General features: G+C 33.3%; 1 protein-coding gene and 1 pseudogene across 1 annotated transcript; both read left to right on the top strand.

Annotated features, from left to right (window-relative positions):
- Positions 1–105: 105 nt before the first annotated feature.
- LOC120255217 lies at positions 106–5,802 on the top strand (annotated as a pseudogene).
- An 8,264-nt stretch (positions 5,803–14,066) lies between these two features.
- Positions 14,067–16,241, top strand: LOC120255216 (probable disease resistance protein RF9). Its single transcript, XM_039263096.1, has one exon. The coding sequence runs from the start codon at positions 14,067–14,069 to the stop codon at positions 16,239–16,241; it is 2,175 nt and encodes a 724-aa protein (XP_039119030.1).
- The last annotated feature ends 2,103 nt before the right edge of the window (positions 16,242–18,344 follow it).

Here is an 18,344-nt window from a genome sequence, read left to right as displayed (position 1 = left end):
GATTTTGATACCATTTATGAAGAAGTAAGATTTTTATAATGTACATTGTTTTGCCCTCAGTCCTTCCTGACAAACCTGCTGTTCTGCCAATCAGTTCTGAGAAGCATGAAGCAGTATGCAGAGGAGATGACCAGGAAAGCAGATGAACAAAGTTCAAGTGATAGACTAATGGAAGCCTCCACTGCCACACCTGTTTCCAAGGATGAAGTGAAGGGAAACTAAGTCACAAACTAAGGCCGGATCATCATCAAAAATAGAACAGGACTTGGACATATATATTTTGGATGACCTTGGAAGTGAGGATGATTGCCCAGGTGTGCTATTCAATCCTTCATCACTGTATTCGTGGTCCAAATTCAATTGTCGTTGGCATCTTCATATTTAATTATACATATTTCGGCATTTTATTCAATGGATTGTTGGAAAAATTGTTGTTTTTTCCCCTTCTCATTTTGTTCTCCTAGCTGTACTTTCAGATGGATGTGATGAAGGATTTGATGAGCACTTAATATTTTGACAATAACTCTGTTTCTGTCAAGTTCATAATTGCAGAGTTTAGCCAACTAAAAGAAACCTGACATTGTAGTTATTATTGGCTTACAACTCTCTTCAAGTTCAAGACAACAATTTATGCTTAGAGACAATGTGGCTAATTGACGCAGCGGGATATAGTTGAGGACTTGTTTAGTTTATGAATACCCAAGTCAACAACGAAATAGAAACCTAAATCATGTTTAGTCTAAGAATACCCAGGAATTTAGAAAAAACATTTCAATTTTATTTCAAATTCAAGCTGCCTTCATAGCCCGAAGGCTTACAAATAAATAGACCAACAAGAAACACTAAAAGAGAAATAAATCAAAAATTTTCCAAAAATAGAAAATTCGCGATTGACACCATAGAATAAAAATTAAAAACTAAATATAGCGAATGCCAAAAACGGCGTCTCAATCAGAGATCTTCATCCTAAGATATCGATCGAGGAAATCTTTCCATAAACAGCAAAATTGCTATTTTCGAGGCCCAGATGATGGAATTTGGCCGAAAAAGGGTATGACTCACGAGTTTGCTCAGCAAACTTATGACTTTTGCTTGTTGACCTGTTTTCCATCTAATGGGGTCCTCTGATCACCAAAATTACCTCTTTAGGAAAATTACAAAAATGACTCCGCCTAGGTCATCGCATCCCACTTGTCCAGGTAGGCGCAAGCTAGCTCATCAATCAGGTCCGCATCACTAATCCTCTGAAAACTTAATTTCAAATGCTAGGTACTGCTTGGTTACTGCTAGTTCATACCATTTTTGCTGTAGAAGCTAGCACTCAATGACAGAGTTAAGTTAGATTCTTTATCACCTTTCTATTGCCGTTTCTCATCTTGTCAATGAAAACTATTAAAAGATTCAATCACTGACCACTTGCGTCTGACTATTTCTCATTTGGAAGGCTTTGCACTAATGATTGAGGGAGGAGAGATCCTAAACAATTTAATATCACAAATTAGTCAAGCGTTAGATTAGAATATTATTCCTCTTACCTTTATCAAAACATCATAATCTCATTCACCTTATTCAAATATATATACATATATATATATCTATATATTTCTGAATTCTTTTGTTGGGAACATTCCGGATGTACCTTGATGATCTTATTTTCATTCCTGTGTAAATCTTGCATGCCAGTATACAGGTTTCAAAAATGAGATCCTATCAGAAAATTCTCGAGTATTCTAAGATTCTTGTTGCAAACCTTGCCCAATGTAAGGCTTCAACTAAGTAGGAGATTGGTTCTGTGGAATCAAATCCATAAAATGAGATCTACTTACCAGTTACCAGTGGAGCGTTCCAAATCAAAAGAACCCACTGAGTTTATTCTGTAAGCAGATTATTTTGTCGAGAAGATATAATGTTTTGCTCAGATACTTGACTAGTGACCACTAACGTGATTCTTGAATGCTGAGGTTGTAAGTAGGAATTGCTGATGTGAATTCATGAAAGTTTAGAGGTCCTTTTCACTTTTGAAGAAATTAAAGTTGCAATGTTTAAGTTGGGGGCTAGCAAAGCATCTGGACATGATGGCTTCCCAATCTTCTTCATACAAAAGGATTTCTACAATGATACCGTTAACATGGAAATAATTAAATGGGTCAACATTACACTTCTTCCAAAGGTCGATACACCTATGCAAACTAGTCTCTTACCCAATTAGTTTGTCTTTTGTCCAACTATCGTACCTCTGATATTGAGCCTCCAATTGATTTTATGGTAGTTGATAATAGATAATCATGTTCTGCATTGTGATGTTCAAGGAGATTGAGCATGCCTTGATGAGGTAACTACGTTTTATCCCTTACAAATTAAGAAATGACATGATATATTGTATTTATTTTTTAAAAATTAGATTTTGAAAATATTAGATTTATTTAAAATTTAGTGATTTAAAAATAATTAAATTTAAACATTTGTTTATTTTAAATAAAAATAATTAAATTATATTTGTTAATTAAAATATATAAATTTAAAATTTGATTTAGAAATTAAAATTTTTTTTATAAAATTTAAAGCCAATTAATGATTACTTCTTTTACAATTAAGATATATTATTTAATTAAAACATTAAAGAGTATTAAAATAGTTTTTACTAAAATTTTCTTCCACTCCTCCCCCAATCCACTTGTGACAACCAAACACTCCCAATATTTATTTATGTTCTCTTCTGAGTATATATAAAACATTACTTTTTGTTCCCATCTAAACTTCGGTTTTATATTCCCATCCTCTATCCCTTCCTCATTCCAGCCGCCCAAACGGATCCATAGTTTTCTCAGGAGTTCGTTGAGGCAGCCAAGAAGTCCAAGGAGTTCGCCGCCGACGCCAGCAAGAAGGCCGATTCTATCAAGATCGAAGCATTGAAGCGCGCTGACCATATCAAGGCCCTCGCTGGTGAGATCCCCCTCCCCATCTGGATCGTCTGTTGTACCTGATCCGCAGGTGTATCTTGAGCGCTTTGGTGTTACGGATGAACTGAGGGAGTTCGTTAAGGGTATCACTGTCAGCACGTTTTGTGATTTCCCGATGGAAGGTGGATTGCTCCATCCCGCGCTTTTTCTTATGCTTTTGTGAATTCTTTTGCTTTAGTGCTTGGAAATTTTGCGCATTAGATGAAGTACATGCAATTGTAGTATGGATGTGCGTATTGTATGTTATGTGTGTAGATGAACCTGAGATGCATGTGTAGTGAATGCAAGTTAGACATGCTACTCTGGTTTTGTCCACTGTTGAGGTATTTGAGCTCTTCATGGCCATTTATGAAGGCATAACTAAAAACTGATTTTTCTTTTCCCAATCTCTGTATATGTTTTAATTAAAGAATCCATTAAAAGCTCAGTTGTTGATCAATTTTTTGTGCTTACTTCCCAAAAAAGATTGCTTTTTGTCCCCAATGTAGACCTGATGCTGAGAACTCTTTTCACAAATGTGCATGTGCTTCAATGAATAAATAACAGCGGTTCGCTATAAGACAATTTTGTCCTATTTTGCATCTGAGTTTTGGTGAATTTGTATTTGATATCTCCTGTTATGGCAATTCATATAAGGGTCTGTTTGTTTTGCAGGATTTGCAAATACTTGGATGTGAAAATCCCTGGATTTTAAAAATCCCCCGTTTGTTTGAAAGGATTTCAGAAGTCCATGTATTTTCAGATCCCAAAAATGAGGGATTTTGGAATTCGGCCAAAATGGCCGAATTCCAAAATCCATGAGTTTTGAATCCACTATCTCCACTATAATCTATGTTTAAAATAATTAACCCACTATCTCCAACATTAACTTTATCACAATTAAATATTTTTAACTTTATCATAATTGATATATTTAATTAATTAAAATTTAAAATAAATAACTATAATTATTTAAAAAATTTAAAACACATTTGAAAATTTTATATAGTGAGATTTTATCTTTAAAATTTTTTTAACAGCCTTACCTATTAATATAATATAAAATTGATATAATTATTATATCCATCATTTTAATAAATAATTAATATATTATATTTTATTAGAATAAATTAAGTATATATTAATTATATTAATTATATAATATATATTAATTATTGATATAATATATATTAATTATTTATATTAATTATTAATATAATATAATATTATTATATCCAAATTTATAAATCTCTCTAACCAAACACAAAATTCTGTGATCCAGTATTACAAATACATCCAACCAAACACTAGATTTGACTCTTCTGAATTTACAAATCCAAGGATTTTTAAATATAAATCCACTGCATTTTCAACTACATCCAATCAAACGCCCCCTAAGACAGTTTAGTTTTCTAGAGGTGGTGCGAGTTCCTCTTTTTTATTCTTGCAGGGGATGTCAAAGTTCAGATATGAGTTGTGTCCTAGATATATGAAAGAGAGAAAATTTTGGTGAATATACTTTCCGTAAGTATTGATTTGTCTTTGTGACTGCTAGTTTATGCTGGATGTTTTTTTTTTTTTAAATTGTTGTTAAATGCTAAATTAATTATATGCATAGCCTGCATGCTAGGAATATTTTATAAAGGGATTGGTTTATATCTTGAAAGTTGTTTTAATATGGAGAATGGGTAGCAGCAATACTACAATTAGCTTCATAAATTCTAGTGCACACTACATGGATAGTTCTATATATGGGAGATGCATAACTAACTGATGATGTAGCTCCTTGTTTCTTCTGGGGAAATATATATAAGCTATTGTAATGGTGTTGATGTGTGATGCCCAAGCTTTGTCTTGTGGGGATAGTGTAAGAAACTTGTCTGAGGTGTCAAATGAAAAAGATACTTTGTGAGGCAATTGTCAATTGAGTGTGAATTCTTGCAAACTGGACTGACCCAGCTGGATAAAAATGAAGGGTTGTTTGAAATTGCAACTCTCCTTTATAATATCATTATAGGCTTACTAAGTAACCAAACTAAGATACCTTGATGGGTTGTCAACTGAATGCCCATGCATCCACGTGTATTTGGAGCCTGAACTTGGTTCTTGTGTTTTATTTCTCCTTTATTCCATGTCACCTGTGTGCGTTTTTCTGCAAGGAATAAGGGAAATCGATTGGAACTCCTATCTTCATATTTTATTTCCTTGAAAAATGAATCTAGACCATTTCTTTCGCTATGTTGATTTCTTATTTTGACATTTTCCAATGTGTAAAGGGATGATTTTGTTACCATATGTCTGAAGACGTAAGATTTTATAAAGTACATTGTTTTGCCCTCAGTCCTTCCTGACAAACCTGTTGTTCTGCCAATCAGTTATGAGAAACAATATGCAGAGGAGGTGACCATGAAAGCAAATGAACAAAGTTCAAGCGATTGACTAAAGGAAGCCTCCACTGCTACACCTGTTTCCAAGGATGAAGTTATGGAAACTAAGCCAGAAACTAAAGGATCATCATCAAAGTTAGAACAGGACTTGGATGTGTTTCTTTTGGGTGACCTTGGAAGTGAGGATGATGGCCCAGATGTGCTACTCAATCCTATTTTACCATGTTCATGGTGCAAATTCAATTGCCCTTGGCATATTCACATTTTACAATACTCACCAGTATTTTCTTCAGTGGATCATTGAAAAAATTGTTTTTCTTTTCCTTCTCATTTTGTTCTACTTACTGTATTTTCAGATGGAGGTGATGATGGATTTGATGATGATTTTGATAAGAATGGAAATATGGTGAGCACTCAATGTTTTGACAATAACTCAATTTCTGTCAACTTCATAACTGCAGGGTTTAGGCAACTGAAAGAAATCTGGCATATTATTTATTATTAGTTTATAACTCCCTTCAAGTTGAAGACAACAATTTAGGCTTAGAGACAAGATGGATAATCTTCCTAAAGCTTAATTTCAAATGCTAGGTACTGCTTGGTTCCTAGTTCATACCATTTTTACCATAGAAGCTGGCTCTGCAAAAGTATTGCAGTCTGCAATGACAGGGTTAAGTTAGATTCGTTGTCACCTGTCTATTGTCATTTCCAATCTTGTCAATGAAAACTATTAAAAGATTCAATCACTGAGTTGAATAACCTCATTCACCCTTTTCAAATGATTGAGGGAGCAGGGATCCTAAACAATGTCATTACACAAATTAATCAAGTGTTTGTTCTCAGTTAGCCTAACTAGAATTTTATTCCTCCTACCTTTATGAAAACATCATAATCTCATACACCTTTCTCAAATATATATATGTATATATTTCTGAATTCTTTGTTGGGAACATTCCACATGCATCTTGATTATCTAATTTTCATTTCCTGTGTGTGAACATCATATGCCAGCATATAGGTTCCAAATATGAGATCTTATCAGAACATTCTCAAGTATTCAACTAAGTGGGGGATTGGTTCAGTGGAGCCAAGTCCTAAAACTGGGGCCTAGTTACTAGTGCACCCTTCCAAATCAAAAAGGACTCACTAAGATTATCCTTTTCAAGTAGATTGTCTTATTGAAAGGATATGATGTTTTGCTCAGATACTTGACTAATGACCACTAACATGGAATTTGTGAACGCTCTGGTTGTAAGTAGGAATTGCTAATGTGAATCCCTGAAAAGTTGCTATTATGTTCATGGCAGGGGTTGGAAAGCGATTAAGATAGTGATGGTGATGGTGAGAAAAAATCTTGAGCAGTTTTCCCATGGTTTTTAATCTGCTTATATATTTTGCATTTGTCACTCTTAGATGGTGAGGGGCCTACTGTCCCCTGTAAGTGTCATTCTCTCTAATTGTTTTGTATTTAAAAAGAACTTGAATGACTTTCATTGCATAAGAAATTCAATGAATTTTAAAATTTGAAAACATATGCTGCATTTTTTTTTCTTTAGTTTGTTTTCTTCAAGGTCAGATAAGTTTGTTTTATTCTATTGAATCTGTGAAGGAGCTGTTAGTTTTGTTCTTTTTGTTGTGTTATTTGGATCAAGATTTAAGCATTTTAAGAGATTGTTATTACTATGTTTCGTGTTCATTTATAGTAACGTATTCATGCGAGATTGTATAGTGAATTATGCACTCTTTGGATCTGTTTGAATGGTTTGAAATTTGGCTATGTTATAATAGTTTATTTATTAGTCTTTTCTGTTCTTTTGAGCTTAATAAAAACCAAATTAGAAACGCTATTTCCTCCAAAATACTAGTCTGAAATATTGGGCCGAATGACGTGGATGCCTATGTGGAATCCCCGTCATCCTACTTTCTCTCTCGTATTAAAGAGAAAAAACGTGAATTGCCTTTTCTCTTTCCCAAATCGTCTTCTTCCTCGCCGTCTCCCTCTCTGAAACAAAGCCTTTCCTTGCCATCTCGTTTGATGCCACCGGCACACTGTTGTTGACGTCACTATTGTCACCGCTGTGAAGCCCTTCCTTATTTTCTCGCCTGCCGCCACTGGCACATTGTCGCCGTCGCGAAGCCCTTCCTTGCCGTCTCGCCTGACGCCATTGGCACACCGTTGCCAACATCACCACCGTCGTGAAGCCCTAGATTTCGTGGTGTTAGCTGGTATACATAAAGACATATATATATATATATATATATATATATATATATATATATATATCTTTGTTTTTGTGTTTGTTTCTATCTTGATCCTGAATTCTTTTTTGTAATCAAGCTTTGAATTTTTATATGTACATTCTTGTTGTGTTTTTCTCTTGTAGTTTCTATTCCTGTCACTCTTTAATCTTCAATTTCAGTGTTTGATTTTTGTTATTGCATCATGCTCTAGATCTATCTTTTTCATTTTTTGTTTTTGATCTAGAGAGTGTTTCAAAGAAGGAATTATGAGAAGATAGAGAATAATATTTAAAGAAAGAATAAGAAGACGAATAAGAGTTTGAAATACATTACAAAAGTCTTTTGTATGCTCAATCTTGCTATGAGTTCATGTTAAGTTGGTTTGAAACTGATGGTATTTTTTTCATTTTGTTTCTTAACAGAATAATATTTTTGTTGTAAATTTTTGCTGAATTATTTTTATTCTTATCCTTTTCTATTACAAAGATAAATTTTCAAATCTAATTTGTGAGTATAAGATTTCAATTTTAATTTTTTGTTTGATCTGAAACATGTACTGATAATTTCAATGACAATTTATGTTGTTTGTTATAAATTTAAATATCTTTCATTTTTTTTTACCACATTTAGTTTATATTATATTTATTTTATAGTTGTTATTTGTTTATTATAAATACAAATCATGAATATGTGCGGGTAAAAATTTAGGTAGGGTTGTGTACTTTTGCCTTTTTTCAGGTACTGCATTTTGATTTGTTTCTTTTTGGTCACCTGACACTGATTTTATTTCACCGGAAGGGTACTCTTCAGATTCTGGTGATTTTAATCCTACGTGGCCACCGGAAGGACACGTGGAAGAAGAGCTGGACATAATAGGTCATGCCTGGGCCATGTGGCTGATGATTTGGTAGCCATTAATCCAACTTGGATGTGAGCGTTTGTGCTTAGGCCACATCAGTATCCACCTCATGTTTTTCTTTCTATTTATCATCCCTTCTATCTCCATTGTCCTCCTTCCAAGAGATCAAGAATGCTTTTCTTCGCTCAATAAAAAGGAAGCTCAGGCACAAGAGATTTCTTCTCCGACGATGCTGTTCATAGACAGTTTCTTTCCATGGTGGACTGCAAAAAGAAAGAGGGCTTCAAAACCCTAGTTTCAGCTTTACGGAAGATGCCATTGGAGTTCCAATTTTATACATGTACTGATTTAATGGATGTGCAATATGAAAGAGGCTTCAAACCCCTAGTTTTGACTATATGAAATGAGTTTTTTAATTGCCAACTAGTGATTGTAACTAATGAATGTATGGTGCATGTTTAAATTTCGAATTTTATACATATGTTGATGCACTTTTCCAATTATGTACATTTCCATCATGTGAATGTTTTAATGAATGTACGAGTGTTTTTCTCCTTATTCAATGGATGTTTTTACCTCATGATATAATAGGTGTTCATAATTTTTTAACAATGAGTAATGGTAATGAATGCTTTCCCAATCAATGAGTGTATTCAGCCAATTATCTAAAACATGATAATGTGATTTGGAAATATATTACATGAGCCTGGAAGAATTATTGCAGTAAATATTATTGGGAGTATGTTCTGGAAATCTTTTTCAATTACACATGAATATGAAGTCACTAGTTGATATGTTATGGGAGTATTTTTGCAGTAAATATTTGTGGAGTATTTGTGCATTCATCATCTAAAAATTAGAAGAAATTGAATTTCGCATCCTCGTTGAACCAAAAGTCAATAATTCATTTCTGACAACAGAGCGTTTGATCACATGGTAAGTGCAATATGACATCCAAAAAAGTACAGCAAAGTGTTTAACCACATAAATGTGATACACATATAGCCAGAATGATATCCCAAAAAATACAGCAAGGACCATTTTAAAGTTATGAAGTACAGAAGGTTCTGCTAATGGCCTACACACTTTACAAAACTATAACATTGTCCATGAGCACCTGCAAACCAACTACATAATCAGGGACCTGGTGAGAGCCATGCTTTTCTCTTTACTTGAACACCACCTGCTTTGCTCCTATCTTCAATGTCATGTTCCAGGTCTTTGTGTCTTAACACAGGGGGTCTAGCTAGCAATTGTTTTCTTGCTTGACTTTTTGATAGGAGTTGGTTACCACCACCTCTTTTTGTAAACATTTTTTGCCTTCCCAAACCAATGATAACTGCAGCTAATGATGCAAGGAGAGTTTGCACAGGTATGTCAAGTGTCTATGATGTATTAAAAAATTAATTCCCTAAGAACAATTGGAAAAATTTAGTAGTTCATCATTATGAACAAACCTGTGAGCCTGGTCCAGTTTTGGGGGAAGGCAATGTAGTTGGTTGACTTGGGAGTGTAACACCATGGGCCACCTACAATTGTAGGATAGAATGGTTAGGTTGCTTTTATTATTATTATTATTATTATTATTATTATTATTATTATTATTATTATTATTATTATTATGCTGTAATGCTAATTGTGCAAACAAAGGGATTGCAAAGAAAATTATTAAATACCTGTGTCATTATTTCTGTTGAAAGATTCTCAACTGGTACATGACTCTCATGTGCAAATGATGAGTTAAGTTTAGTTCCAACTAGAATGTCAAGTGCCGGTAATGTTTCAAAAAGAAAGAAAATGATTGTATGCTCATTTCAAGAAGCACAACATTCAAATTATTTCAATATACTTTCACATAGTACCTGTGACATTGTTTCATTCATTCCAACATTTCCACACGCAGCTGGATTATTGATCTCATTAGTCCTAAGCTGCTCAACCTTGTCATGATCAAATATCAAAATTAATATATTTTTATTTACCGAAATACGTATTTATGTAATTATTTACATAAATATGTATTTTTTTATTTTTTTAATATATTTTTTAAAAGTTAAAGGTCCCACAATATTTAAATTTTTTTTTTTTAAAACCAAGGCCCCATTTTATTTAATATTAAACTTTTATTTTTTTAAAAACTGCAGTCCCGATTAGGGATGCAAGTGGGGCAGGGAATCCCTATTCCTTTGCGAGGCCACGCCCCGGCGGGCGGGGATTCACCGAAATAATCCCCCCGTGGGGCGGGGAGAGGGGAAAAATTCCTCCCCACCTAGCGGGGCAGGGGCGGGGGCGGGGAATGCTCTCCCCACCCCACGGGGATCCTGGCCTCGCTCTCCGCAAGGATTCCCCAAAAAAAAAATATATATTATATATTTTTAGTGTATTTATGAAAGATTATTTCAACATTAATATAATATTATATATATATATATTGTTAATATTTTTTAGTTATTAATAAATTTTAGTAAATATAACTTTCATATTTAATAGAAACTTAATTTAAAATAACTGAGTTTAAATATAATTGTAACAATAAATTTGAAATAACGTTATATATTATTTATTTAGTGATAAATATTATTTTTTCAATCCATTAAACATTTAACCTCTTGCTCATTAATTTATTTTTATGTTATAAAATGGGTCTCACAATTATTTCATACAACTTATTAGCTATTTATATTTATATATTTCATTAAAACATATTTATTTAATAAAATCTTAAATTATTTTAGTAAAATTATTATATAATATATTTACAAAATTAAAATTCAAACTAATAAAATAAAAAATTAGTGTTACTCCAATGTAATACTTGGAGATAATTATATGAAAATTTGTTTTAAAAATTTTAATCAAAACTTTTTATTTCCTATTATAGATAAACATATTATATTAAAATTAATATTAAATTGATTAATTTATTAACTTTATTGAAATCTCAATTTGTAAGTAGAACATCTTTTATGAAATCTCAACTTGTCAATAGAACATCTCTTTTGAAATCCCAACTTCTGTAATTCCCAATCTTCAATTTTTCATACCATCGATTACTTTTTGTTATTTTCTCATATATTTAATAATACTTATTTTGAGGAATATTTTGTTTATTTTTTTTAATTTCATATATGATGTGTTACATGTGTAATTGGAAAAAATAATTTGGTGGGATACGGATTCCTCGTCCACGCGGGGTAGTGAGTGGGGGGAATTTCTGCCCCGCGGGTAATTTTGAGGCGGGGAATCCCCGTTTAGTGGAAAGCGGGGATGGGGATGGGGATCCCATTCCCCGCCCTACTTGCATTTCTAGTCCCGATATTTTTTAAATTAAAAAAATTTTACATTCAAGCCCTAATAATTTCTATTAATTTTTTTATAACTTATTTTTTTCCCACTTCTACTATATTATTTCTACTTTCATTAATTGTAACCGACTGTTAATAATTCAAATAAATAATTTAAATATTTTTTTTCATAATAACAAAATATTAAATATTCCAAAATTTTAACATGTAAAAATTACTCCAATAACTAAACCAAACTCGATCACTTGATATTTTGAATGAATTAAAATAATTATATATATTATAAAATTTTGCTAAGGTTGTCTCCTTCATCAAGTATGACAAGAATATGAATTTTGCTAAATTTAATGTAAAAGATATAAAATAACTTTGCAACAAAATAAAAAAAAACTACAATGACAAAAATTTTAAAGAAGAACTTCTCTCTATATTGATAGTTTTTTTTTACAGAAATACTTATGTGTTTTAGAAAGGGACTTAGAGGATTTATATAGACCTCCATCTAACAAATGGATGGTTAAGATCAATTTAATCCAGTGGCTTTTATGAATGGGGTAGGTGTCACATACCACCAATAATTCATTCCGACAACCCCCAATAAATAAGTTAATGAAAAATTAATAGAAATTATAAGGGTTTAAATGTAAATGTTTTTTTAATTTAAAATAATCGGGATCTGCAGTTTTAAAAAAAAAAAAAAGTTTAATATTGAATAACTAATGGGGCCATGGTTTTTTTAAAAAATAAAATTTAAATATTAAAAAAAATGGGACCTTTGACTTTTAAAAAAATATTAAAAAAATATTTTTTTTAATATGACTATTATGTAAAGGACCATAGAAATTAGACGGGAGTTAGGTGCTTCCATGACTATTATGTAAAGGACCATAGAACTTAGCAGCTAATGATAATAATTAATATTAGTAATTTCCAAATGATGTAAGGTTAACCATAGTTAACGATGGCGTGTAGGCAAAAAATCTTATCTCAAAGGGTTGTGAATTGCTTTAAATGCAAGCAATTAGAATAAATGGAGGCAGATAATACCCTCATATATTATTTCTCCTTTTCTCTTTCTTTTCTCTCTCCCTTCGTTTCTTCTCTGTTGCTTATACTATTTTTGAAACCCTAATCACAGAGGAGATCGTTGCAGAGTAGTAGAGAGTGTGAGTGGGAGATGGCTGAATCCGCTGTTTCACAGGTGGCAACCAGGCTTGCCGGGCTCTTGTCACAAGAATTCTGGTTGTTATTTGGAGTGCGTGATGAGGTGGAGTGGATGGAAAGAGAGCACCGTTGGATAAAATGCTTTCTCAAGGACGCTGATGCAAAAGGAAAGAGAGATGAAAGGGTGAAGAACTGGGTGATTGATGTTATACAAGTTGCTTACCAAGCTGAAGACGCCATTGATACTTTCCTCCTCAAGGTTGATCATGATCAGTCCCATGGTTGGCTGAGTCGCATCAAATACTGGTAAGAAAAAAGTAATTGTGTCTCTACTTATATGAGTTTTGAGGTTTGATTTTGAATTTTCTATTAATAAATTCGATTTCAGATGTTACATGAAGCAAATACATCACATAGGGGATTCTTTTGCAATAGAAAAAAAAAAGCCGATTGGTAATTTTTTTTTATTTTAATTAATGTGGATAATAAAGAAAAATACCTCAATCAATTTAATTGTGTTGGAGTATAAAACATGCCCAAACATATATATATATATATATATATATATATATATATTGAGAGTATAAAGATTTTTAGAAATTTTATCACTAACCAATATTTGCATAGTATAAGGGGTTAGTTTTTTATCAAAATGAATAAATAAATAAATAGAAATCAAGGGGGTAGGCACAGTGTATGGATAGGTGTGGAATTAAAACCCTACTTTAATATAGTGTATCAGTACTATTTATTGTTTAGTGGGTGCCTAGTGTTGTAAAAAAAGATACAAGGAATTGAGATAAGTGAAGATGATAATTCAAAAATATCAAATTTAGAAGTTAAAATAAAACAAGAAAACTCAACCTAACATTTTCAATAACGAATGCTTTATATATATATATATATATATAAAGTATATTATGTAATATCACGTAATATTTATCATTGAGGAATGTTTTATATATATAACCTAGTTTGAATATTTGAATTTATTATTATTATTATTATTATTATTATTATTATTATTATTATTATTATTATTATTATTTATCCTTTCCTCCTCTCTTAATTAACAATTTCTCCATCCATGGCTCCACTTCCACATGAACCATAATTTCCTATTTTTGATTTAACACTTTTTAATGATAAAAAAATCCTACTGGGACAACTGATGGATCAACAACAACAAAGGCTTTGTGTCATTAGCATAGTTGGCATTGGTGGTCTTGGCAAAACCACCCTTGCACGGAAACTCTACTGTGACAATGCTGTTAGCAATCATTTTCAAAAGTGCATTTGGGTAACAGTCTCTGAAGAAAATAGTTTAATGGGGCTTCTCAGAAAGATGCTTGAAGAAGTTCAAGTGATTGAAAAGGAGAAGTTGGAGAAAATGACAGAAAATGATTTCATAGACATGCTTAATGACTCACTAAGAACACAAAGGTTTCTTATTGTCTTGGATGATATTTGGCGAGAGGATGTATGGAATCAGATACAAACAAGTTTTCCGGATGCGAACAATGGGAGCAGGGTCTTGATCACCACTCGGTTTCTTAATGTTGCAAAGCGAGCAGATCCAAGAAGCACTCCGTACGAACTTCCGCTTTTGAATGATGATGAGAGCTTGAAGCGTCTTCTCAAGAAGGCCTTTCTTTATGAAGATGCTGAGGCAAATTGCATCAGTGAATTGCTTGATATCGGCCGTCATCTCATGCACAAATGCGGTGGCCTACCTCTGGCTTTAGTTGTTCTTGGAGGTCTCCTATCTATAAAAGACAAAACACCTGTTGTGTGGCGAAGAGTGTTGGAGACGATGGATTGGGCGGCAGAAGGAAGACAATGCCAAGAAATACTTGCTTTGAGCTATGAAGATCTTCCGTATCATATGAAATCATGTTTTCTTTATTTGGGCGCTTACCCTGAGGATTATGAGATCTCTGGCAATGAGTTAATATGGCAATGGATTGCAGAAGGCTTCATACTACAGGAAGAAAGAAAGACCATGGAGGATACAGGGGAAGCTATTTTAGAGGAGTTAATTCAGAGGAGCTTGATTCATGTAAATATGAGGAAAAACAATGGGAGTGTGAAGAGATGTGGCGTCCATGATCTACTACTGGATTTTGCAAGATCTACAGCTAAGAAAGACATCTTCCTCATAGTTTGCTCCAATGAAAATGATCAACCAACTTATTTGGCGTCGTCTCGCCGTGTGGCTTTCCACAACGTCAATGACACCAAGATCAATGAAATCTCTAGAGTCTCTACAATGCATGGACTCAGGACTTTGATGGCATTTGGTCTACGTTATCTTTCAATTGATTCTCCAATATTTAGATTTAAGCTTCTAAGGGTGCTTGATTTGACTGAGTCAATAAGATTACCAAAACAGATCGAGCTCTTGATCCATTTACGTTATTTAAGGCTGGGGGATGTTAATTACCTACCATCATCCATAGGAAACTTTCAATCCTTAGAAACTGTTCTTCTAGGTCATTCAACAAGGATACCATTCACACTATGGAAGATAAAGACACTAAGACATGTGCAAGTCCGATTGTGCGAACCACCACAAAGTCTTGAGCTAAAAAATCTCCACACACTTGACTATGTGGCGTTCGGATCCTATAAAATAATAAACTGGAGGTTTCCCAAACTTAAGAAGTTGAAAGTGGAGATTAATAAGGAACACCAGGGAACAATGCTAACCCATCTACTCTGTGGACTACACCACCTTATCAGCTTGTATATAAGGGCCAAAGGAGATTGCCCTATAGAGATAAACACCAAGGACTTTCCATTTTACAACCACCTCCTCTCATTGAGGTTATTTGGATTTTGGCCAAAGGGGGCCGCCGTATATGAATACCCAATTTGTCTCACCAAGCTTGAGCTGATGCATTCTAAATTGGAGCAAGACCCAATGCCCAAACTGGAGAGGTTAAAATACCTTGTCAGTCTCCAACTCTTTCCACATGTGTATCTTGGGAAAACCATGGTATGCTCTACTGGTGGATTCCCTAGTTTGAAAAGTTTGTTCATTACCAACGCGTTACCTGCAAAATATGGCCACATCGCAAGTCCATCTATGCCCAATTTTCTGGTTGACGCAATGCCCAATCTTGAGGAGTGGAGGGTAGAGAGAGGTGCAATGCCCAAGCTTGCTTTCCTAGAATTAACTTCATGCAAGAAGCTAAAAGTGTTTCCAGATTTGCAACATGTGATGAGCCTTCAGGAATTGAAGTTGGGTGACATGTCCCAAGAACTCATGCTCAGGTTGCAGAGGGAAGCAGGGGAAGATTGGTACAAGATTCAACATATGCCAAAACTCACCCTTGGGAAATAATGGAATAGTAAATGTTAAAGCCCAGTTAGTTATCCCTTGTTGGTGTTGTTTATCTTCTTCTACTTTGCAATCTTTGTTATATTTGTTACTGTTTATTTGTTTTTCATTTCCTAAAATTTTATGGCGTCTAAAAAGAAAGAATAATATGCTTCTTTCTAGATTGAAAGAAAGTCTCGTATTTTTCAATTGAATGCTTTACCGCATTACAACTTTATATTTAAATCTGCTAATATGCTTCTTTTTTGGTTTTCTACAGCTACTGATAGACACCAACAACCACTCAGTGAAGCTTTTCAGAAAATCAAGCGCTCACTCAACTTCCTCAGTGCAAGAGAATCTATCTCTGCTAGGGGTGGCAAAAATTCGGGTCCGGACAAAACCGGGTTCGGACAACTACTAATATAAATAGAAAAACTTGTGTCCGAACCCGGCCCGGTTTTAAATCCGGACAAACTTGGCATGTCCAAACCCGGTTTATTTTAAAACCGGGTTGTCCGGATGTCCAAATTTGTCCGAATTCTATAAGCTATTTTTAAGTTCGCTCAAATATTAAATTATACAAAAATAATTTAATTCACATTAAATGCAAAAAAAAAACATCAATAATCCAAAACTCAACTCAAATTATAGAAAAATCTAAGTCTTAATAGAAAAAACAATATATGTTTAAAGTTTTTAGAAGAATAGCCTTAAAACAAATGGGCCTAAGGTTGTGGGCTTTTAAAGTTTTAGGGGTTAAAAGGGCCCGGTTGTCCGAATTTCTATGTCCGGACCCGGCCCGGATTTAAATCCGGACAACCAAGCCATGTCCGGACCCGGCCCGCATTTGCAAACCTTATGTCCAAACCCTTTTTATTTCGGGCCGGACAAAACCGGGCCGGCGGGTCCGGACAGATTATTGCCACCCCTAATCTCTGCTGGAGATCATGACCTCGGTGCTGCACAGGAGTAGGTGATCCTGACATCTGTCTAAGTAGGCCTGAGATGTCAGACGGCATCTTCCATCTTCTTAATTTCCTTTCCCTATTTGTTCTTTTACTCTCTTTAGTTTCTTTATTCTTCCTCACCCCTGGTGAGAGATGACTCTTTCCTTGTACTTCTGTTTTATCCTTGTACTTCTATTTTTTATTCAATAAATCTGTGGTTTATCCACATTTAATTAAAAAAAAAGAATAACTTTGAGGTCAATGTGGGGTCTCTCATTGATTTCATGTCATTTGATGTACTCCTTTTTTTCATTTTTTTTAATTTCCTTTGATATCAAAGTGTGCTCTCATTATGTACAATGAGTATGAATAAAATGTTCCTCTTTGGTTTAAACATAAAATCAGGATCAATGGCAAATTTTAAGGCACATGCATTTTTCATGTCTGCTTGGTTGAGCATTACCATCTTTTGCTATTTTCACCTGCTTTTGGGTTCTCATTATGTGTACAATGATTATAAATAACAAAAATTTCTAAATTTTTCATAACATAAGATGATAACATATGTTTAATCATTAATTCAGTATTCATGGTCAACGTATCTTTTACCATGTTAATTATATACATATAATTTTCCATATGTTTACAATTAAGAATAAAAGAATATACAATTTTCTCTTTATTTATTATTATTATTATTATTATTATTATTATTATTATTATTATTATTTTAACAAAAGTAGATAAACTAATATTTTATTAAAGAAAACTGAATTTTTTTCTTTTAGCGTTATTCTCTTCGCAATGAAACGAAAAAAAACTATCTTTTCCTTTTAATAGTTAAGTTGCATCGTATATATTCATTCTTTATTTATAAAATTTTGGTTTTCTCATTTACACATCATTTATAAAACTAAGCTCTGGCAACAATAGGTGTGAAGGTGGGAAATCTTGATTTATCTACTAATAGATATTGATTTTTCCATTTAGTGTTGCTATTAAAATATTATTAAAAGAGCAAAATAAATAAAAACTAGTTCACTAATTATGTAGCTAATTAACACTAATTAAACAAATGAGATCTGTTAACCAACTGCTGTTCGTCGGTAGATTGAAATTTCCAAACTGAAATAATGTAGGTATTCGTGTAACTAAATTCAAATAGGAAAACTAAAGG

The sequence above is a fragment of the Dioscorea cayenensis genome, unplaced genomic scaffold (genome assembly GCF_009730915.1).
Source record: "Dioscorea cayenensis subsp. rotundata cultivar TDr96_F1 unplaced genomic scaffold, TDr96_F1_v2_PseudoChromosome.rev07_lg8_w22 25.fasta BLBR01000893.1, whole genome shotgun sequence".
Lineage (NCBI taxonomy): Eukaryota > Viridiplantae > Streptophyta > Magnoliopsida > Dioscoreales > Dioscoreaceae > Dioscorea > Dioscorea cayenensis.
This window is presented reverse-complemented; position numbering and strand designations above follow the sequence as displayed.

Coding starts and splice junctions, on each gene's coding strand:
- LOC120255216 (XM_039263096.1), top strand. CDS start 14,067: ATGGATCAACAACAACAAAGGCTTTGTGTCATTAGCATAGTTGGCATT.